The sequence below is a fragment of the Macaca nemestrina genome, chromosome 6 (assembly GCF_043159975.1).
Source record: "Macaca nemestrina isolate mMacNem1 chromosome 6, mMacNem.hap1, whole genome shotgun sequence".
In the NCBI taxonomy this organism is placed as follows: domain Eukaryota; kingdom Metazoa; phylum Chordata; class Mammalia; order Primates; family Cercopithecidae; genus Macaca; species Macaca nemestrina.
This window is the reverse complement of record NC_092130.1, coordinates 116,479,525-116,504,088: the sequence shown is the minus strand read 5'-3', so window position 1 is coordinate 116,504,088 and position 24,564 is coordinate 116,479,525. Positions and strand designations below refer to the sequence as shown.

The 24,564-nt window shown below is 37.3% G+C and overlaps 1 protein-coding gene across 24 annotated transcripts in view; it reads right to left on the bottom strand.

Annotated features, from left to right (window-relative positions):
• LOC105499433 (phosphodiesterase 4D) overlaps positions 1 to 24,564 on the bottom strand; it is a 1,582,997-nt gene that overhangs the window by 28,019 nt on the left and 1,530,414 nt on the right. Inside the window, exon 1 of one of the 24 annotated variants that reach the window (XM_011771997.2) lies at positions 2,165 to 12,200. The exons of the other annotated variants lie outside the window; for them this stretch is intronic. Within the exon in view, the coding sequence (XP_011770299.1) occupies positions 2,165 to 2,212 (48 nt within the window). The 5' untranslated portion in view covers positions 2,213 to 12,200. Of the gene's footprint in view, positions 1 to 2,164; positions 12,201 to 24,564 lie in introns of those variants that run through there. 24 annotated transcript variants of the gene reach the window in all.

Below are 24,564 nucleotides of genomic sequence, written 5' to 3'. Positions count from 1 at the left end.
AGCTAGATGTACTTAAAAAATGCACTAGATCATTCAACAAACATTTAAAAATGTGACAAATCTCTCATCTAAAAATAATTATATAATATTTACTAAGATAACTACATAAAATTACCAAAGGGGGAAGGACTGATTTAAAGCTAATACAATGTAGTCTTCTGGGAATCCCATCATATTTCTCAATTAATAAACTTAGAAGGGACAAAACATTAAACTGCTGTTTGAAAAGAACTGATTGCAAAATGCAGAACCATTTAATTAAGCATTTAGTTTATTTTTGTAAGTGACCTCTAAATATTTTCCACTGATGAATTTCTAAATGTTTTTGGACTAAGTAGTCTGAAAACAATACACAGATTTAGGGTTGCAACTGAGAAAACAGGGGAGGATTTCTAAGTGAATGCTTTCGAATCCTTTGTTCTCATTATACATCAGAATGTGTACAGCAGTCAAGGCATAAAGGAAAGTAAAAATGCAGTTGAATCTGAATAACGTATTTTGCTTTTCAGAAATGCAATTCTTCAATTTACATTCTGCATTTAAGATTGTTCAGGAAGCAAACTAAAATAATAAAACAAAATAAAAATGTTCTTAAATGTAATCTCCTATACTTCTACATCACGCCAATGTGCTACTGGGTATGTTATATATCCTCCCAATATATATTTAAGGAGGTGGTATGGGTCCAATAGTAAGAAAATTTGCTTATTTTTTCCTGACAATGTTCTGCTAAAAATCATTTGAATATGCTGCACTGTGATGCATTACAAGTTTGGCAGATATCAGTATTCAAAGTTATTTAAACAAATACTCCACTGACTGCATAAAAATAAATCCTTCAAAATGCCTAAGACCAAATATATCTATATTTGCCATTTTTACATGTTTTTAAAGGTACAGTATTAAACATAAAGCTGTCCAGGAAAAATTTTCCTCAAAAAGAATAGTGCTAAAATTCTATCTTTAGATTCTTGGCAGTATTGTTCATAATCATAGTACAAATGGTTCATAATCATAGAACAAATGTGAAGCCCTTCAAAAATACATCAATTGTGAGCTGGCTAAAAGCTAGGAGCTAAATTCTGGGGGATAATGAGGGCTTCTTATATTACTCTCTATACTTTTCTGTATTTCTGAAGATTTTTAGCCAAGAAATGGCTAACAAAATTCAAATGGAAGGCTATATACTTAAAAAACATTTTAAAAATCTGAATCATCCACAGATTTAAAGGGAGGTAAGGAATCACCACTACTTGGACAACCAATACTGAAATAAGTTTTCTATTTTTTTTAGAATTCAAGTAAATCTCTAAAACAAAGGGGAAATTGTCCTTCAAAAAGAAAGAAACAAAGCAAATGACAAACACTCCAATCTAAAAATCCTCAGAGTAACAGAAAATGAATCTTTTAAAATGTGTTGTGATTGGCTGAAATATCCAAGGATAAACTTCAATCTGTGAAGTGATGCTTCATTTAGGACTGAATAAGATTTTTCTACCTCCTTCTATTGTGGAGACAGGACCACAATGCTAATGTTACCACAGGGCATGCAAAAAGCCTGCCAAGCATGGACACATCTTATTAAATTGCTTATTCATTTCTTGAGATTCACAAAACTAACAGTGTAATAAAAACTCTGTTCAGTTTTGCAAGTATAATAATCAAGTTTTCACTTTAATATCACTTAAATAGTCAAGTAATGTCAATTTTTAATATCACCTAGGGCTTTATAGCTAAAGGTGAAAAAAACGTATTCCTCATCAGGTTAAAGTAGTACAGATTTTTAGAAACAGCCACAAATTAATTTTATAAACTTTATGTGCAAGATACTAACTGGAATCCAAAAATCAGTATAAGTAATTTGGCCCAATAATTTATTTGCAATGAATGTATTTAATTACCATATATTTTTCAAGCACAATTCAAACATATATCACATGACAAACAGAAGAACTACTGCATATCTAAAAAGCTATTTTAACATGCAAACTACAACTGATGAAAGTTATACAGTCTTGACCACTATTAACATATATTTCTTCCTAATTCATGTGTAAGGAAAGAATACAAAATTGCTTAGAAAGCTTAGACTCTACTGTAATTTGTTAAAACTATCAATTATGTAATCAGAGTAAGAAGTTTTCAAAAGCTAAATAAATCTTACCTTTATGTAGCCCCAAGACACTGACAGTAAATAGTTTGCTTCAGGCATTTTTGATTGATTATATGTGTGTATATATATATAATATATATATATGTATATATATAGTAAGCTTTAAAATGTATTTAGCTTCAAAATCTCGCTACTTTAACAACCTCCACAAGCCACGCAGAGTATGAGTTTTTAAAGATTTTTGGTAATTAAGTACACATAAGAAAGCCTCGCATTAAATCCCATCCAGCTGTCTTCCCATCGAATACATGCCATTTGTAAGACTCCAGAATGGCACAAAATTCAGCAACTATTCTGAATAAAGAAAATCTATGTGATAAAGGAATAGCTAAAGATCTAAGGGTCTGCATTTTTCTCTCCCGAGCTCCAGGGCTTAATGAATAATGTATGTCAAGATGCTTAGTTGCAAGAAAGGCCAGTCCTGTCAAAAGCTACCAAATAAGGAACTGCAGGGAAGCCGGGAAGAGTGACAAGAAGCCCCTCCCATAAAACCCCAACTCTGCACCAATCACATTCCAGCTCTCAGCCTATAAGGTGAGGGGGTGTGGCCTCGGTGCAGGCTGCTTTGGGATTGGTTGGCAAGGCCCAGCCTCTGGGGAGGAGGCTTTCTCCTCACCCGACAAACGCCATTGAATAATGGTATCCTTGCAGCTCTGAAGCCACCCTGAGAAAAGATGAATGGGGCTTCCCTCTCACAGTGATGAATAATGACCATAAAACTCCTCAAAATTTGTAGTTCATTCTTAAGAATGGCCCATCCTTTTGGAGGACATTTTCTATGAATTTTAATGTCCTCTGGCTTCCCTTCCTTCCAAATAAAAACTGCTTCAAAAATGGCAATCGAGCATTTTAATTGCTTCCCTCTCTCAAATTCAAAACAAGTGGCTCCCTGGTGATGTAGAAATAACTGTAGTTCTCCCCTCTTCCAACATAAAAGCATAGGGATTAAACAATACGACTAATGTCCAGAATTCACAGATGGCAATGACACATTCCCTCACCTGTGTGGCATGGCTGCTCTCAGCTCCTTTTGTTTCTATTGTTATGTATGACTGAACTCTAAAACCTTCAAAATCCAGGGGTGGGGACCACTTACAATTCTAGGGGGAGGGAAATCTGAAAGCTAGGGCACTGTGTATGCATAAGGAATGCAGTGTTTTGTATATAGAACTCAGGATCTGTATTTTGATCAGAAGAGAACATTTTATTTATTTATTTAGAGACAGAGTCTCGCTGTCGCCCAGACTGGAGTGCAGTGGCGCAATCTCAGCTCACTGTCACCTCCGCCTCCTGGGTTCAAGCGATTCTCCTGCCTCAGCCTCCCGAGTAGCTGGGATTACAGGTGCCCACCAACACGCCTGGCTAATTTTTGTACTTTTAGCAGAGACGGGATTTCACCATGTTGGCTAGGCTGGTCTCGAACTCCTGACCTCAGGGGATCTACCACCTCGGCCTCCCAAAGTGCTGAGATTACAGGTGTGACCCACAGTGCCCGGCCAGAAGAGAACATTTTAATAACTGTACACAAAGTTAAGAAAGGAATGAGTGGCTCTTACGAACCCAGAATTGAGCTCAAGAGTAATCAGACATTTTATGAGGAGGGTTAAATAAGAAATCAAAGTTCTTTCTAGAAAAACAGCATTTTCTATTCGGTTTGGTGTAGTATTACCCTGTAACTTTAATACAAAAGAGGTCTTGAGGGTGAGAAATGAGGAAAAACTAGGTTTCAGTCTATTTTAGCATATAATTCTGTGCATTCTACCTCCTGTCCATCTCAAAGTCTGTGCTTACTACTCTGTGCTTCAACTTGCTGGTGTGGTTACTCTGCAGTCTTCCTGGCATTTAACTATTTCCACATGTGGCATGTCTGTCTTAGAGAGCATGCTCTCTGGTAAGCACTCCTGTAACACTTTATCTCTCTGAGTTTCTACTGGTCCTTTGCTGCTACAGTCCTCTGCTGCTGTTAACATCTGTTGTATTCACTTCCATCACTCTTACTCCTCTACAAAAGGAAGAAATTAAAGTTCCAACATTCCACTAAAGCCACCCCCAGAGGAATACTAAGGTCCTCCTTTTCTCTGGTCTCCCTTACTTCTCTGAAGTGTTCCACATGTTTGATCATTCCTACTACTCTCCCTCAACTCCCAGGATCCTGAACTTCTTTAGTTTTCTTTCCACTTCTCTGACCTTTGACTTCTTCTATGAATCCCAACTTGAGATCTCCACAGAGACTCTGTCCTAGGCCCACACTCTTCAATGACCACTTCTAACTTGAACTTTAGTGCCATATTTCCAAATATAAGATTCTTCTCTCGAATGCCCTGCTAGTCATGACAAACTTTTTGAAAACTGTGAGACATTTTTCTATTTAAAGTAGTTCTTAGTATAATTACTTCCATTTCAGTCAGTGAGCCCATATTTCTTCCAGTATCTCAGATGGAATCTGTGACTCTTTCCTACCATTCAACAGGTGTTTCGTGTGAGTCAGACACTGTCAGGTGTTTAATATAAACCATCTAGCTGAATTCTTGAGTAACCCGGCATGTTCCCCTATATGGCATCACCTTCCCTTCTTCATTCAACGTTGTTAGCAAGCCCTATCCAAAGCTGTTTCTTTTGGTTTGTTCCTTACCATTACTCCTCCCGTAATCTCAATCCAAATATTTAAAAGACTGAGAGGAATAGAAAGTAACTTTAATATCACCCCCTCTAATTCCCTCATTTCCACATAAAATTGAGACCTAGAGAGAAAAAAATGATTTTCCCAGGTTCACTCTGGTACTAAGAACAAGAATTGCAAGTTTAAATCTTTTGTGAACAATCACTGACAAATCATCTTTTTAGTGTGTCAGCTTCCTCGTCTGTAAAGTGGATTACCATGGCAGTTAGTCTCCAAAGATACTCTTAATGAGCCACACTGTCCTACATTGAATCTGAGTTGGCTTGTGTAACCAACAAGTGATGGTGCATGACTGCTGAGGCTAAGTCATAAGAAATCTTGCAGCTCTCATCCTGCTTTCTTTGAATGTGCTATTGGGACCCCTAAGCCATTAGGTTAAAAAAAAGGTTTGACTACTCTGAGAGGCTATGCTATAAGAAGTCCATGTTAACTTCATAGACAGTGAAGAGAGAGCGTGCAAGAGAGTGCTTGCACAAGAAAGAGCACACATGCCTGGCCAGTCTTCAGCAATGCCAGCCACCCCAGCCCAGAGCCAGACCTGAGGGGGAAGAAGCCATCTTAGTCATCCAGCCAGTTCAGCTTTCAGATAGCTAACCACTGGGCTGCAACCACATGAGGAATGCCAAGCAAGAATGTCTAGCCAAGACCAGTTAACCCAGAAAGCCATGAAAACTAATAAAAATACATTCATATTTCAAGTATTAGGTTTGAAGTGATTTCTTACATAGCGATAAATAACCAGAACAGATACAATGAGGATTAAATGAGACAATATATGCAAAGTACTTGAAACAACAAATGGTACAAAGTAAAAGATAAATAGGTATCAGACGGTAAAGACAATGAGCATTATGATAATCATTCTATTATTATACCAATATTTTAAAAAATTCCCTGGTTTATCGTTTGTTTTAAAAAAAAAATATATATATATATATATAAAATATTTCCTTTCAACTGCATCACAGCGTTCCATGTCTCGGGGCCAAAACGCTGTAATTGCTTCTTAGCTCATCTTCTTGCCCCTGGCTTTTCCCCTTCTAGTCTCATATTGACCTCTACTGCCAGATCAATTTTCCTCAAATCCAGCCACAGCCTGTTACTTCAAAGCTAGTAATGCCTGCTTCATCACATCCCTCTGTAAATTCCAGACTGCCGCATCTGACCCTAATCCCCAACGCCAAGCCTATGTTCAGCTGCTCTATTACATTTGCTCTGTTCCTGAAAGACTAGTATTCCTCCATCTTCACCATAAAGCTGACAATCCCATCTCTGTCTTACCAAATTCTCGGCCTAAAATACCCTCCTTCTTCTACGCTGCCAGCCTCAAACTGGTTTTCTCAGTCAGATTTAAATCATTCAAAGTACATCTTAGGACCAAATATTCCAGCCATTTTCCATATTCTAACTATTCTACATCTGCCCCTTCATTCAATATTTATTAACCACTCTATGTCAGGCACTGCCTTGGATGCTGGGGACATAGAGTAAACAAAAGAAAGCTTTCTCACCTGCAGCTTATATTCCACAACTAAGTTAATAAATACATAATACGTCATGGGGCGATAAGCACAATGGAGAGAAAGAAAGGATAAGGATTACGGATAGAGGTTGCTGTAAGATGATCATGGAAAGCCCCTCTGATGAGATGACATATACCAGGAGATCTGAGAAAGAGAACAAGTCATGTGGAGTGGGGGGTGAGAGGTAGGGTAGAGAAGGGAAAATCAAGTGAGGAGTGGCCAAAAGCAAAGGCCCCTAGGCAAAGCATACTTGGTGAGGCTCCCTGAAGAATAGGTGGTAGTGTCATACCCCTTGTCATTTAAATGCAAATTACACTCTGCAGTCAGGCTCACTGCCTTCCCTCCCTCTCCTTTAAAAAAAAAAAAAATCCATCCATCCATCAATTTTATTCATTGACAAACTTAAAACTCAGTTACTTTCTACTTTTTATAACAAATATTTATCCTGAAATGAAATTCCTAAATACACTTCCTACATAATACTGTACTGAATACCTATAGGCTAAATACTCCCTACGTAGATTTTTTTAAAAAAAATCAGTATAATGCTTTATCAGTGAAATAAAGGAAAAATGAGTAATTTCTATCAAATACTACAAAATATAAATACTTGTACACAACTACATTTTAAAATATAGTCAAAAACTTAGATCTTACTATCCCTGATTAGCTGTGTGACCTTGAGGAAGCTATTTAAATTTCCCATACTACAGTTTACTCATATGGAAAATGAGAAAAATAGTTTCCACCTTACAGGGTTGTTGTGAGGATTAAGTTAGTGCATATACATAAGGCTCTTAGAACAGTAAGTGCTATCTAAGGGTTTGCTATGATTTCTCTTATGTGGAGAATTACCACAAAAGTAACAGTAGCATGAAAATGAATACAGGGCTGTTACGTTAGAAGAATTTTCTTTTTTCCTGAAATGATGAATGATTCTTTGAAAGGTTTCAAATGTAACAACGTGCCATCTTCACAATATACACTACTGCTGCATTACTAGAAAATTTGGTGTGGATTAAAACCACGTAAAATATTTAATATTTATACGGAAAAAGCAGTTGGGTTCTAGGCTCAGAGAATTATAAATGCATTTTGTTTTTCACCTATGTGAATAGCTGCTGGGACTTTTTGGAAGTTGTATGGGATGCACAGCAAACCTCCCTGGTGAAAGGCTGTTCCATGTATCCCAGGACCTCTAGCCTCCCTGGCCTCTGCCCACCAAGCACCAGCAGTACTCCCCAATCACTGTCCCCGGAAATTTCCTGAATGTTCCCCAGTGTTAAGAATCACTATTTTATTTTTTTCAACTGTCTTCAACTTTGACTCCTCATCCAGGGTGGAGGACCTTTGAGGCCAGAAAGGTATCTTATCATGTCCCTGTATTTCTCAAGGTAGTTAGCGTACTATTGCCGCAAAAGGATTGTTGGCTGATGCAGAAACAAAACATCAATATTTTTACACTGACTGTAGGCGACAGGAAAGGACGAAGGTTTTCACCCTCAGCAAAATCATCAAAAACATTGAGAACAGATTACATATATTAGAATAATACTCTTTGTCTTAAAACATTATGCAGAAACACACATACAGTTTCCCTTCCCTCTGACATCCACAGCCTCTTCTCCCTGCTGAATGTGAGTGATGGTCCCTTCATTCAACAGACTTCTATTTGGCAACTATTATGTGCCAGGCACTCTAATAGGAGCTAGATGTGAAAGGATTCAACTGTAAGTTCCTAATTTGCTGCAATAAGGGAGACTATTTAATCATATTGAGTAAAAAGTACCAAGGAAAGTTTCCAGGGAATAAGAAATCTTTTCAAAAACCTCTGAGTCAAACTAAAATTCATTTCATTTTCCCTAATCTCCATTTCTAGGAGACTAGAATCTCCTTCCTATTGCCATGGTAGCTGCTATCTGCAGACAGAATTAGATGATTTAGAAGAGAATTTTGAATAGGGTCAGAGAGATACAATTCTTATAGTCAGACTTGGCTTTGCCAAATTTAATGAAGAAACTTTAATCAGTTACAACATTTACTAGGCACCTACTATCCACAAAGAACTTTATATACCTTATTTCTAATCTTGGCAACCTACCAATAACATAAATATTATTCCTATTTTAACATGAAAAGATGGACCTTCTTAAATATTCAATAACTTGCTCCACAGGTGACAGGACTGAAATGCAAACCAGTCCTAGCTCTTAATGGTATGTATATGACAGCTCATCATATAATTAGGCTGATGCAAACTCTATGATAAACAGTATGAATCTAGGAGTGGATTTGTTTATCCTCAATCTTTTTGCTAACTTTACAGTGCCTTGAATTAAAGAACCGTGGTTACTATTACCGTGGTCAGATCCCTGGACAGGGTGAGTAAGCAGGTGCCCACAGGCAGGCAGCCCTGCCATACAGTGAGACATGCATATGTTTGAGAGTACTATGTGAACAAGACACAGCTGCCCTCACATGCAGATGTAATGATGACGACACATTCAGACAAGGAACTGAGCTCCAGAAAATTTCTGCCAACACAACTTGAGGGGCAGTGTTACAGCAATAGCTCAGGTTTCTTATCCGTAATCCACTGCTCTCAAATGCCCAAATGATTTTATATACATATATGCGAGTGTGTCTGCTGAAATAGAAAAAATAGTTTCTTGGCCTGGTGAAGTGCCTCATGTCTGTAATCCCAACATTTTGGGAGGCCAACGCGGGAGGATTCCTTGAGGCCAGGAGGTCGAGACCAGCCTGGGCAATATACAGAAACCGTCTCTACAAAAAAATTTTAAAATTAGCCGGGTATGGTGCCACATGCTTGTAGTTCCAGATACTACTGAGGTGGGAGGTGGGAGGTGCTGAGGTGGGAGGATGGCTTGAGGCCAGGAGTTTCAGGCTGCAGTGAGCTATGATTGCACCACTGCACTCCAGCCTGGATGACAGAGCAAGACCTTGTCTCAAAAAAGAAAAAAATAATTTCCTATAATGTTCAGTTAGTTCTTTTTCAGCTTTTTCCTAGTAATACCCCTCAGAATTTCCAGAGGCCACTTCCCTGCTATTCCTTGTTTTCTCAGTCCTCACCAGATAACCAAGCGATTAACAATCTTTTGAACATTTCAGGACATTTCAGGATATCTGAAATTCTGCTGATGGAGTTGAACTGTTGATACAATAACACATGCTGTCATTATTGACTTCGTAACAGAGGTCAAGAGAGAAAAGATGAATTTTTGAATAGGGAAAAAGAAAACTAAATTATGGGGAAGCTAAGGCTCAGAGAGGTCAAGTGGCTTGCTCAAGGTCACAAAGCCAGTAGCAAGTAACAGAGCCGGGATTTGAACCCAGGCTGTCTGGTTTCACAGTACTCTAAATTGCCAAAAAAACTATTTCCGGCATTGTTTTATATTTAGCCTAGAGTTTACATAATAGGTCTGTTAATATAATCAATTCTAAGCTGTACATTATATTATTGCGTTTGAAATATTTAAGAAATATTGCTTAAAATAAGTGTATTAGCTCTTAGACTTCTCCAACATAAGGAGTTTTCTGGGCAATAGCACTGTTTACAGTAGGACTTATATTATTGGAAAATATTTTATCCTATAATCCATCTACATTTATTTTACACCTTTCATCTTAGAATTAAAAGTTTTGGTAGTTATTAATCAAGAAGCGAATCTATATAAAGGGGTCTCTCATATATCCAGTACTGCTCAGCCTGAACAAATGCAAATCCAATTTTTAAGTGTCCCTTGAAGAATTCTGAGGCAAAATTAAACTTCAAATATTAAACAGAATAGCCCCAGAAAACTAGTGTTTCTCAGCCTCCCTTTTGCTTTCAAATGCCTTAAAAATATTTTAGACGCAGACAATAATCTAGAATTGATTCATAACCAATATTTTACATAACAGAATGTTACATGTATTTTCATATTATAAAAACTGTACTTTCTTTGATTAATGCTAGTATCCTGAAAACATCCTTAGTGCAAGCAAAGCCACTAAATCTGTTTGTATTTACTGCCCTCTAGTGATAATGGCTCCACATTTGATTTAAGAAACAACTGTTCCTGAAGAGCCATCACCTTTCAGTAAATGAAAACATCTCTTATAAATGTTATGGTGATATAAAATTAAGAGGAACTCCAGGTTGATTTTTTAAAACCAAATAATCATCTGAACAAGCTAAGAATCGTTCTCTAAATAATCTTATTTTAATTTTTTTACAAAAATATCTCATTTAAAATAGGAAACACCTGCAACATTTATAGAGAAAGGAAACCATTTTGGCTGAGAGGTTCCTTGAAGCTGAAATAACATGAGACTGATCTGATAGCTGTATTTATATTTCTCTTCTATATGGGCTCTCTTATTAAATGTTAGCATAGTATTCTATAATAGTTGATACAGTTTGAATTCATATACGGTAGAGATAGAGTTTTGTATATTTATAACTATTTAGTCAATTTAGCTAAAACCAGCAGCAGCAGCATATCTACCACAGAATTTTGTTTCACTGAAGAATAATCATGGCAATAAATGGGTGCACAAACTTCACATAAATGAAGCCTCCATAAAAATAATCTTGTATGAAAAAGTATTTTCTCCTTATAGAGAAAATTAGGATCTCCAATTCACTTAAATTGGCCTAAATGAATACCATAATCATCATAAAATAGTTACTAATGTCCCCTCTTTACTTCGTGGTATGCTTTGTGGAAACAATTTAAACAAAGAGAATATCTGTCTCCTAAAGTAATAATAACTAGTGTAAATAGGCATGCTTCTAGAAATATATAATCTTTTACACATATCACTTTAATATGTGGATCTTAAAATAATTTTAAGTAATAAAATTTGAGCTATAAAAGAGAAATGATATTCCTTTCAACAAATAATGCTTGAACAATTGAGCATCCACTCATAAAACAAGAAACTTCAATGTTTATCCTGCACCACACTAACATCTACTTGAAATGAATGATAGAACTAAATGTAAAATCTAAAACTAAAGAACTTCTAGAAGAAAACACAGTAGAAAGTATTTGTGATCTTGTGTTAGGCAAAGATTTCTTAAACCACAAAAGCATGAAGCATAAAAGAAAAAAATGATAAACTGGACTTTATCAAATTTATCTTTGAAGAAAACTGTTAAGAACAAGTCACAGACTGAGAAGGGAATATGTATAAAATGCATATCCAATAAAGGACTTGTATCCAGAATTTATTTTTTAAAAAAATCTTTACAACACAGTAAGAGGACAATCCAGTGAAAAGATGGTCAAAAGGTTTGAACGAACACTTCATAAGAATCAAAAAGATCAATAAGCATGTGAAAAGATCCACGACCGTCATTAGACATTAGAGAAACAAAAAGTAAAACCACAATGAGATGCCACACTACATGCTTACTAGAATGTATAAAATACAAAATACAAACAATACAAAATGCTGGTCTGGATGCAAAGCAGATTAAATTCTCATACATTGCTAGTGAGAATGCAAAATGGTATAGAAACTTTGGAAAAAGGTTTGACAGTTTCTTATAAAGTTAAAAAGTAGATTGACCATATGACCCAGCAATCCTACTTCTAAGTATCTACCCATGAGAAATGAAAACATATGTCTATATAAAGAGTTATATGCAAATGTTTATAGCAGCTCTCTATATAATAGCAGAAACCCAGAAACAGTTCAGGTATCAGTCAACTGGTAAATGGGTAAACGAATTGTGTTCATAAAATGACATACTGGAAAAAAATGAAACACTAAAAGCAATAAAATGAAAAAAATTACTAATAGATGCAATAACACAAAATGTATTATAAGCGAAACTTATAATTCAACTCAAAACTCAAAAGTATTATAAGTGAAAGAAGCCATTCACAAAAGGTTATATCTTTAACGTATTATTCATTCTGGCCAGGCGAAACTACAGGGACAATCAGTACTGGGAGTGGGGTTTGGGGAATGACTATAAAAAGCAACAGAAAACTTTTTGAGTGGTATAAATATCCTATATTATATATTACACATATATTGTAATTATACATTACATATATATCTAGATGATGGTGGTGGTTATCCAATTGTATACATTTGTGAAAATGCATTCAACTATACCTCTAAAAAGAGTAACTCATGTAAATTATACCTCAAAAATCTAACTTTGAAAAATATTAGCTGATGTTATCAAATTATTTCAATTCCAGATTTACTTAACTTTACAACTTCACCCAAAGATAAATGCAAAACAAAAATCTCAGGCGTAGTTATGTATGGTAAAACATCATTTTTACCCTTTCAAAGAGCTCCACCGTTATTTCCCAGAAAATAGGCATACATTTATCCAAGGTCCACATTAGCTTTAATAATACAATATTCAGTGAATTCCTAGTTGTGAAAAGCCTTTAGGTTGGCAGGGCATGGTGGCTCACGCCTGTAATCCTAGCACTTTAGGAGGCCGAGGCAGGCAGATTGCCTGAGCTCAGGAGTTTGAGATCAGCCGGGGTAATATGGCGAAACCCTGTCTCTACTAAAAATACAAAAAATTAGTGGGGCGTGGTGGTATATGCATGTAATCCCACCTACTCGGGAGGCTGAGGCAGGAGAATTACTTGAGCCCAGGAGGCAGAATTTGCAGTGAGCTGATATTGTGCCACTGCACTCCAGCCGGGGTGACAGAGACTCTGCCTCCGAAAATAAAATAATAAGAAAAGCCTTCAGGTGATAAAATAATAGTCAAAGTATTCTTTTAAGTATTATTAATTTTAATTCTTTGTAATAAACAGTTCCATAAAGTATTTAAAATATTGTCCTTTCTGTTTTATTTTTATTTGTATCAATTTAAGGGGACAGGTGGAGTTTGTTACCTGTCATTTTTAAATAAATCAAACTCAATTTAGTTATTTCATGGTGATCCTGGGAGACTGTTTGTCAGTCATCATCGAATAGCCAACAAATATCTTTTGTATGCTCATTCTAGGCTGTAAGTACCAGGTCAGCTGATGGAGATGCAAAAATCCAATAAAGTAGGTATAGTTGTTTGCACAAAACTGCTTAGTCCCAACTGCTGTATTCTTTTTGAATCCTTTTGCCACTGTTTCATATCATAGCTTGTTTTCTTTTTCTGAGCCCTTGATTATCAGTCTGTTCTTTTTTTTTTTAAATATAGTCCATAGGAATCTGCTGCCTTATAGTCAGTATCGTGCCCCTTACCCCAATTCTAATATGACAGGTTTTTGTCTAAAACACCATTTCCTAGAATGTGCTATAAAGTACAGCAGCTTCATGTGATAGTTCTCAAAGACTCCCACTGTCAAATGTTAGCATATTCAAGGCTCTGCCAGGACCTGTAATACATATTCTTACTTTATTCTGTTTAACTTAGCATTTCCCAAACCTATCTTACTACTGAACTCTTGACATTTATTAACAAACAAATACAAACAAAAATACTAGGGTTCCAAGTAAAATTCTTATAGAAAGCAAAGGGCTTTAAACATCAGAGTTTTTTAGAATGGTTATTAACTCATGCACTCAACAAATACTTATTAAATAGTATGTGCCAGCATAGGAGATACAGTAACGAACAAAACAGAAAAGTTCCCTGTTCGTGTAAATCTTGGACTTATGGGGCAAAAAGACAATAAACAAGCAGACAAAAAAATTACAGACACTCTCAATGAAGGAAGAGAGGGTAATATGATACGTTGATGGGGGACTACAAAATTAAGTAGTAAGGAAAAGTTGCGCTGAGAAGGTGGTATTCGAGAAGAGGCTTGAATGCCTAGAATAAGCCAACCAAATCTGGGGCACAGCACTCTCAACAAAGGCTGAGTAACACAGCCAGTCTGAGGGAGGACAGGTATACAGAATGAGAGTAGAGGCAGGTCAAGGCAACATCACGTGGGTCCTGAGGGTATGAGCCTTCCAGAGGGTGTGAGGATACCATTGGAAGGTTCTGAGCAGGGAATGATAGGATGTGACTATATTGTATAAAGCTGTCTCTGTAGAGGATAGTTTGCAAAAGTGCTTGAGGAAAAACTGACAAGTCTTGAAGAATTGGACAACGGAAATGAGGAAATGAGAAGAATCTTCTGAGATGATCAATGCCTAGGATGGACATTGGTGCCATTTGCGAGATGGAGAAGACTGGGGGAGGTACAGGTTTAAAGGAGGGTATGTAAGGAGAAAGAAGAGTCCTATGAGACAAGACCAGAATATGTAAATACATGAAGTTTTGAATTTTTTACTCTTCAAAGACATTTTACCTTCTGTCCTCCAAGTTCTTCACAGAGTTCAGGATAAGAAAAGCTGCCAGACAGTTGAGTTTTGAATAAGTAGTAACTTTCAAACACTTGAAAGACATTGTATTAGAATAGACTACATCCATCAAAATATTTTAAAATGTTTTTAGAATAGTCCAATAGATTGGAATATGAAAGCCTAAGAAACTTCCTTATCCAAGGCCGCATAATATAACCAAAATTAGAATCTAGTACTCATAGTTGGCAATATTTTTATGAAAGTACTGTTATACTGAGACATTTCAGAAATGAAGACTTTACTGAAGGCAATAATAAGTGCAATTAAAAGTGGTACAATAATGAGACTTCTTTTTCATTTGCAACAGGTTAGTAGTGTATGAGAATTATACGATGTAAAATAGTGTAGAGCATAGGCTTCTCTAGTTTGCTTCATGTGAGTTCGAATGTTGGCCCTGCCTCTCTTACTAGCAATGAAATATATAGGATGTTACTTAAGGTCCCTGGGTTGTATGGAGAGAATCAGAGTTAAGGTAGGTGATCGAGCAGTGTCATGTTTCAGGAGCTAATAAATTGTATTATGACCAGAAACACTGAAACTTGTTATAAGGAAAGCAATCTAATTAAAACAGCTGCATTAAAATTTCTACAGTATCTTCCTAACAGCTTATGCTATCAACATAAGTAAACTATCAGAATCACGGATACCAGCTGAGAATGCTTTTGGAGATTTCAAATTGGCATAATTTTCTCAGAATGCACTGACCTGACAAATGTACAGATAGGCAGACAGGAGTACTACAACTCTTCATGAATAACTGCCTGCCTCTCTTGGATTTCTTCCATGTTGTGTAAGTCTATTACGCTTTGGGTGAACGTTGTTTTAATACATTGAGTTAATATCATTCTTCCGAAGAAGCTCTTTATAAATTCCTTAAACTTAATTTGACGCTGGACACAAACAAATGAGGACAAAATATGGCTCAAGGATTAAGATCCTTAACCATATATGTAAAAAACACAAAAAGCCTTACAAACAGTGATCAATAGCTAAACATGAGCTATCACCTTCCCCTAACAGCTAGGGAAGCATGTATATGAATTGGAGCATATGAACTTCCATTTGGGGTACTAAGAAAACACATCATGCAGATGGCTTTTACAGCTTCCCAAATACGGTTCTAATAATTCACAAAATTGTTGTTCCCTAAAACACATAATAAAAAATAATAAAACCTAATGTTTATTGAGGGTCTACTGTGTGTCAAGGAGAGTCCTGTGTACTCTCCTGGAATTACTTCATTTATTTCTAATAATAACCTTTAACGAGCACTGTCACTCCCATTTCACAGATGAGCCTTAAGGTCTTAGCTGTCAACTTTGCAGACAACACCCAAGTAAAATCCTGCCTTTTTTGTTTATTTGTTTGTTTGTTTTACCAGAAATCCAGTCCTGACAACTGAAAGCTTACAGGGCATTTCTGCTTACATACATAGCCTTACCTACATTATATGTCTAAAAACTTAACTGTCATATTGTCCAGTCCTCCCCCAATACCCAGCTGGCTTCTCTTCATGATTTTCCAACTATAATTCTATCATTTGGGTTTTGAATGTCATGCTTTCCTTTGACTATGGCCCTGCCAAATCTTATGTATGCTTTCACCCTTCCCTGTGCAATCTTTCTCTTACCCATTCCTCTCTTTTCATTGCTATCCTATTTCAGGCCCTTATCAGTTTTACACATAATTCCCTAACAGTTTCTTTTTGCTTTCAGTACAATTTTCCCTTGATATAATCCATCCTGCACACCACCACCACATGTATCCTTCTAAAGTCACTTTATTTTAGTTTCTTCATAATATTTTCCTTATAGTCAAATGTAAGGGTTCTTCATGAATTATAGGACAATGTGCAAATGGCTTGACCTGGCATTTAAGATAGTCTGCAGTATGGCCTCAATCTACAATTCTCACACCTGCCACTGGTCCTATAATCACATCCTCTGTTCCAGAGAGGCTCACTCCTCCAGAATGCCCACTACCCTCCTTTCCAGCAAACATACAATAAAGCTAATCCACATGAATATCCCATCCTACCCTGCCTTATCTAGCCCCTGGAATACCACCTCTTCCCTCATTAGATGCCTATATAAATCCTTAATGTTCAAGATCCAGCTTAAGGAGCACGTTTTCTGGGATCAATCATTCTGGTCCTCTGTACTGAATACTCCTCGGAACTCCTCTACAGGACAGGAACATAATGTATTACCTATCATTCATTAATACACAACAGGCTTACATTATATGGCTGGGTGTGTTTTCAGTAGTATGTCTATATGTTTTGCTATCTATCTATCTATCTATCTATCTATCTATCTATCTATCTATGTGTTTGAATACAGATACACAAAAATCTCATTTCACCTATAAGAACCTTTGGAGCAGATACATGTCATACAATAATTGGGCTAAAACAAAAATCCCTCAGTGAAAACCTAATGACTGGGTTGTGATTGTGCGCAGCCAAAACGTACAAAATGAAAACCTCCTAGTGATTTATTTTCCACATGAAATTAGTACCAGATCTAGAGAAAAATGGACAAGGATCAAATACAAATTATAAAGTCATCACCAAACTAAACTTTCATTCAAAAGTGATGATGTTGGCCGGGTGTGGTGACTCAGACCTGTAATCCCAGCACTTTGGAAAGCTGAGGTGGGCAGATCACTTGAGGCCAGGAGTTTGAGACCAGCCTGGCCAACATGGTGAAACCCCATCTCTGATAAAAACACAAAAACCATCTGGGCATGGTCACATGCCTGTTATCCCGGCTACTCAGGAGGCTGAGGCAGGAGAATCACTTGAATCCAGGAGGTGGAGACTGCAGTGAGCCGAGACTGTGCCACTGCACTCCAGCCTGGGGGACAGAGCAAGACTCCGTCTCAGAAAATAAAAAAAAATGTGATGATGTCAATAAAGACCCAAATCAGGATCATATGTTTAACACCAGAAAGTCTGTATTTGCCACAAGATAGAAACCTTGACAAAAGTAATACAGAACTGTTGTTGTTCTGGGTCACCTTAACTTTTCTGTGCTTTGTTACTTCATCTGAATGAAGAAGGTGAACCAGTTGATCACACAAACCTCTTTCTAAGTGCTTCTAGAATTTTTTTTTTTAAAGAAAAGGAAAGAAACTTCTATTAAGCAGAACAAAGTGTGACCCCTCTGTAAAGGGCTGACAGCAAGTGGAAAAATGGAAGAAGAGCAATCACCTGCAAAATGAGTCATTCCCTTGTAACAACTACACTGCTAGGGAATTCCTTCTCTTGCTGGCTATGGCTAGCGTCAGACTCATGACAAAGACCTCATCCCGGGGCTGTAACCAGGTTTAGGGTTTTTTCATTCATTCCTCTGTTTCTCTCCTGCATTGTCATTTTTAATCTGTGCAATGATTACAGGGGCTATGTTTAGTTTTTATTTCTAGTTTCCCCAGGAAGAGACAACTACTATCTTGATATTGATTAACACTTGAAACTTCTGTTAATCACAATTTCAGTATTTCAGGGAATCAGAAAAATCATTTGGAAGAGCCTTGAAGGTCATCCAGGGTGAGATAAAAGCAAAGCACAAGCAACAGACCGATGTTTAGACACAGTGAAGACCTACAGGAGACCCTCACAACTCCAATAAAAGTCTTTTTATGGCTGTCTTCATATTCTTTCAAATAAATCATAATAAAGGAGTTAGTGAGAGTGTAAATAAAAAATAGGCTATCATAGAGTGCTAGGTAACCGAGCTAAAACTAAAGTAAACAACTCAGTGGGCCATCACATATGCAAGCTGGTAAGGTCTCATAAATCACCACAACTAGGTATCGGGATTTCAAAGGCACACTCTGTAAGCTTTCTCCCAGGCCTGTTGATTCAAGCTCCAATTGCACTGGGTTACCTATATGGCAGCATATAAAGTTGACCTTTTAAGTTTAAAAATAGTTCCATTCCTCATCCCTCCTAAGGACAGGCCATGGTACCTATCATATGTCCCCAGCACAGTACATAATTTATGTAAGTTTTCTCTTAATTTTCAATATAATCCTGTGAGGTAGATTATGTTAGTCCTGATTTACAGGGAAAACAGGCTCAGGGAGGCCAAATTAATTTACTTATCCAAGGTTGCAACTCTACTATAGGGCAGATTTATATCCAGAAGAGGAATTGCAAAGCTCCTCAGAATTTAGGAGATTTAAAATGGAGTCAAGGTTCACATGCATAAAGGTTCATGTTTTTCATCTGCTATTCCATTCTATTCAATTTTACTCTCCCAGCATCTAATAATAACTATGATATATTACAGCAAATCAACCCATACTTATTTTGATAGTTTCTTTTCACCTCATTCCAGTTTGTACCTTGCTGTCTCAGAGCCCATCAACTACCTTTCCTCACTCCCAGGTAGCCAGTCCTTAGGGGATGACTCGGCAGTTGGCCCACCATCCACTGCTACCTGGGCATGACTCAAGGAGGCAACAGGTGAAGCTGACGCCAACTATTAGTGCTAAAAAAGACTCAAGCCTCATGAAATATACCATCTATAAATCAGTCTCCAGTCAGTTCTATCCCTCCCTCCATCTCTACAGCTGACTGTCCTTCCTTAAACATTTACACCCTCCAGCCGACCTGTCTGGGATTTCTTTTTTACTTTAAGGCTGTCCCAAAGGTTCAGTCCAACCAGGTTTCACCATATGAGCCCTGCAGTGGAAAGGGGCAGCAACATGCAGTGATGCATTGGTCAGTCTGCCTCCAGCCAAGGAAAGTCTGACCCCTCCTTCTCCCATTTTTCTCTTTCTCTGCCTCACACTGCCTAATACATCTTTCCTCTTTCTCTCTTAACTTTCTTTCCTTATACCTTCATTCTCCACCCTATCCACAAGTGAAACTTCCCTTGCCACTTTGCCCCCACTAAGAAAACAGACCTTCAATGCAACCTCTTAATAGGCTAATTTTAAAATCATGAACCTGCTTACACCTTCCGTGAGTTTATCCTATATCTTCTCTATCTTCTGCCTGCTTCCCACTAAGGTTTTATCCCTGCATCCCACCTCCAAATCCTCTGCAGCTCAGATTCTCAGATCTGCTTTAGTCACTTGGTCTCCTCATCCCACTGACCCTATTATCCTTCAGTTTACTTCTGTGCACACGTTAGAGGGCACGTGCTCCTCCTAGGAGCCAGGGCCAGGTCGGTTACGCTCCCATCCTGACATGACTTAGAGAACAAAAAAGGCAAAACGAGGTACTGCAGGATTCCTCTCTAGGAATTATATTTTGTTGAAATTGCTCTTGCTACTTTGGAATCTGGTGCTCACTAAATACATTTTAAAAATATTATTTGGATATATTTTGAAAATACAATCAGAGGCCAGGCGTGGTGGCTTATGCCTGTAATCTCAGCACTTTGGGAGGCCAAGGCGGGCAAATTAGGATGTCAGAGTTCGAGACCAGCCTGGCCAACATAGTGAAACCCTGTCTCTACTAAAAATACAAAAAATTAGCCAGGCATGGTGGCAGGCGCCTGTAATCCCAGCTGCTTGGGAAGCTGAGGCAGGAGAATTGCTTGAACCTGGGAAGCGGAGGTTGCAGTGAGCTGAGATCACGCCACTGCACTCCAGTCCAGGCGACAGTACGAGACTCTTTCTCAAGAAAAAAAAAAAAAGGAGGAAAGAAGGAAAATACAACCAGAGAATAAACACTTGCTCTTCTATCTGTCCATCTTCCCCACCAATACAACATCCAGAAAATAATCATCTTTACACCTATTTAGAAGCACATAGATCTTAGTAAAGTTTAACTGAGCATTAGGTTTTCGTCTTTAAAAATGTTTTGAGGCTGATGCACTGGCTCATGCACTTTGGGAGGCCAAGGCAGGAGGATCACTTGAGCCCAGAAGTTTGAGACCAGCCTGGGCAACATAGTGAGACCTTGTCTCTACAAAAAAAAAAAAAAAAAAAATTAAATTAAAAAAAAGAAAAGCCAGTGTGGTGGCACATGCCTGTGGTTCCATCTACTCAGGAGGCTGAGGTGGGAGGATGGCTTGAGCTGGGAAGATCAAGGCTGCAGTAAGCCATGATGGTGCCACTGCTCTCCAGCCTGGTTGACAAGGTGAGAACTTGTCTCCAAAAAAAAAAAGTTTTGACATGTAGTATACTGTTTCTGGGACTAAATTAGAGATTTAAGGTTCGAGGTATGACAAAAAATACCTGGAATCATGCCTTACATTAGAAGGTAAGGTAAATACTGGTGTTTCCCAATGAGCTGTAGTCAGATTATTCATGTGTATCAAACAGACAATATATTGAAATATTTTAAAATAAGGCAACAAGTAATTTTTCCCATGAATTCTATTTTTTTTTTCTTTTGAAATGGAGTCTCACTCTGTTGCCCAGGCTGGAGTGCAGTGGCACCATCTCCATTCACTGCAATCTCTACCTCCTGGGTTCAAGTGATTCTCCTGCTCAGCTGAGATTACAGACATGCCTCACCACACTCGGCTAATTTTTGTATTTTTAGTACAGACCAGGTTTTGCCATGTTGGCCTGGCTGGTCTTAACCTCCTGGCCTCATATGATCTGCCTGCCTCGGCCTCCCAAAGTGCTGGGATTACAGGTGTGAGCCACCACACACAGCTAAATTCTAATTTTTTTTTTTTTTGAGATGGAGTCTCGCTCTGTCACCCGGGCTGGAGTGCAGTGGCAAGATCTCTCGGCTCACTGCAACCTCTGCCTCCTAAGTTCAAGTGATTCTCCTGCTCAGCCTCCTGAGTAGCTGAGATTACAGACATGCACCACCACACTTGGCCACTTTTTGTATTTTTAGGAGAGACGGGATTTCAGCATGTTGGCCAGCCTGGTCGCTAACTCCTGACCTTGTGATCAGCTCTCCTTGGCCTCCCAAAGTGCTGGGACTACAGGCTTGAGGCGCTGCGCTTGGTTGCTAAATTCTACTTTTGAAAGAACAAATTTCCCTTACCTAGGGACTGATGATTCAGTCTGTAATGATGCATGCTCTTCATCTTTTTTTGTCTTTTCTTCTATATATCCTTTAGCCATTCTACTGTATTAAGACTAGACAGAAAAAAACAGTATCTTCTGGCATAAAGTAAACTAATCTTCCTGATGTACAATAAAGAAACAGGCATATTTCTAGTAGGAGATTCCTTATGATGTATCAAAACCCAATTATCACTTACCCTTATGGAGATCTTACATCTTAGAGACTGTACTGACAATATAAGATTAAGAAAACGAAGAACAGAAAATCAAAATATACACCAACGAGAATGTTAATAGGTTTCACTCTTATCACAGCATATTGTTGAAACTTACTTAAAATATATTTTTTAAAAAGACACAAGAGGACAAATGTTTAGTTTTTAACAAGGGAGTGGACTAGTCAACAAATACTGATTATCTAATTTATGAACAGCTCTGTCCAAAGTGGTCAAAAAAAAAAATCAAGACTTTAGTTTTCCTAAACCTATCTTAATTTTTAGTCTTTTAACAGAATTATATCTTTGTTCAATCTTTACAGTCTTTAGCCTCTTTTGTGAAATGGGTTTCTTTGTAAATAATCAAATGACACCTATATATATTTAAAGCACTCATGAAATAATTTTATCTCTTTATTAAAAACTGTGATAACCCTTCCAAATTTGAAATTTATTGTCTTCCTAAATTCTTGCTATAAAGCCTATCATTAATATTGCAGGTCATTTTTTCCCTAAAGATTGAAAAAAAAAAACACTAACAAATATACAATAAAGTCTTTATGGTCAAAGAATGTACTCCTTTTATAAAACTTGGAGTTGATGTAAAGACACAGACAACACAAGTTACCTTAATAATAAATGCACTTTTCTTTGTAATTTTGGGTAAATCAATGTGATTTATAATTCTTTTAAAAGACACACAATCACTTGTATTTTTGCATGGTTCTTTTTTTCCTAATTTCCCACTATAGTGAAATATCTGTTTCTCATTCTCTATTGGGTTTGGATTGGAACCATCAGGTAGAATTAAAAGTAAAATAACTAAAGGAAAATACTTTATAGATCTTGTCAAAATACTTTGAAGGGTATAATCTCTTTAAGATGGCTTTATTCATATTTAAGTGAAAAACAAAAAGCAACCAAAACACTGCTGTTTATACAGAAAGCAGCTTCAAAATCAGCCAGTTATTTTCTGAAATAGAGATGGCAGACATTATTAGCCTGCACTTACTCCAATATGGCAGCCGCATCTTTGCCTCTTTGCTATGGACACATCCCCATCAGGCCTGTACTTTCTACTCTCCAGACCTGTTTATGACAGGCCAAGGTGTTTCCTATTATGGTGCCTATGGCTGCACAGTGCACTGCTTGTCAGTAATAAAAGCCAGAGGCTGTCCCTATAGGGATTACAGTGCAGCAGACCAGAGATGCCGATGGGAATGCAAGCATGCCCTAGGCAAACATTGCAGAATACTCTCTGACAGGCAAAAGCCAACAAACACATCCTTTCTTCCCAGACTAGCAGGGAAAGTATTCAATTATGTCATTTTCACTTGGAACAAACTAATAAGAAGAATGTTATTGCTAAAATAGGTAGAGACAAGAAAGAACAGTTTATGACCATGAATATGGCCTCTATGGTTTTTGCCTGTGCACTACAAACTTCTAATTTAAATGAGATGAGACTAGCATATACTATGATCTACCATATACTATGATAAAATTTCTGAGACGTGAGTATCTAAAAGCAGAACTGTGATTAAGCGAGAAATGCTCAGGATTCCTGTCACTGAAAAAAAAGAAAAAAAAAAACCTTTCTTGAAAGGCACAAACTAGAACATTCAGACTCTCCATCTACCAATACAAGATTAAAAACAGCATTTACATTAACCAACATCATGTATCTTGTACTAATTTATGTGACTAACTACAAAACGTTATTATATTGACACTCACTGTGTAGGGTGTCAGGATGGCCAAGTGGTCTAAGGCACCAGATACTCACTGGGTTGGGCTAAAAACACCGTAGAAGACCTCATCAGAACAATAAAACAAAGACACAAAATATTGTACTAAGAGTTAAGAGAATTACAAATAAAAGTTCTGTGGAAAGTCAAAGGTATCCAATTAGGAGAGCCTGAGGTGGGAGATATAGGACACCCCAGATACTGGATGGCAAGAAGATGGAATTAAAAAAAAAAAAAAGGCTTTATAAAGGACGTAACATTCCAGATAGGCCTTAAAAGATGGTTTCAATTTTTTAAATAAAACTTTTTGTTTTAGAACAGATCTAGATTTACAGAAAACTTGTGGAGACAATACAGATAATTCCTATATACTCTATACTGTTTCCCATTATTAACATCTGACTTTAGTATGGCACATTTGTCACAATTATTGAACCAATATTGATACATTATTATTAAGCAAAGTCCACACTTTATTCAGATTTCCTTAGTTTTCACATTTTTTTATTCAGATTTCCTTAGTTTTCACATTTTTTTATTCAGATTTCCTCAGTTTTCACATAATTTTTCTCATTTTTATTTTCTGTTCCAGATCCCATCCAGGATACCACATTATATTTAGCCCTCGTGTCTCCTGAGGCTCTTCTTGGCTGTAGGTATCTCAGGTTTTCTTTGTTTTTGATAACCTTGACAGTTTTGCGGAGTACTGGTCAAACACTGGTCAGGTTTTGAGGGTAGAATGTCCCTCAACTGAGATCTGTCTGATATTTGCCTCATGATTAGATTGGGGTTATATGTTTTCAGTAGGGAAACCACAGATAAAAAGTGCCATTTTCATCAGATCATATAGAGGGTACATATTATCACTTCTCACTGTCAGTGTTGACCTTGATAGCCTGGT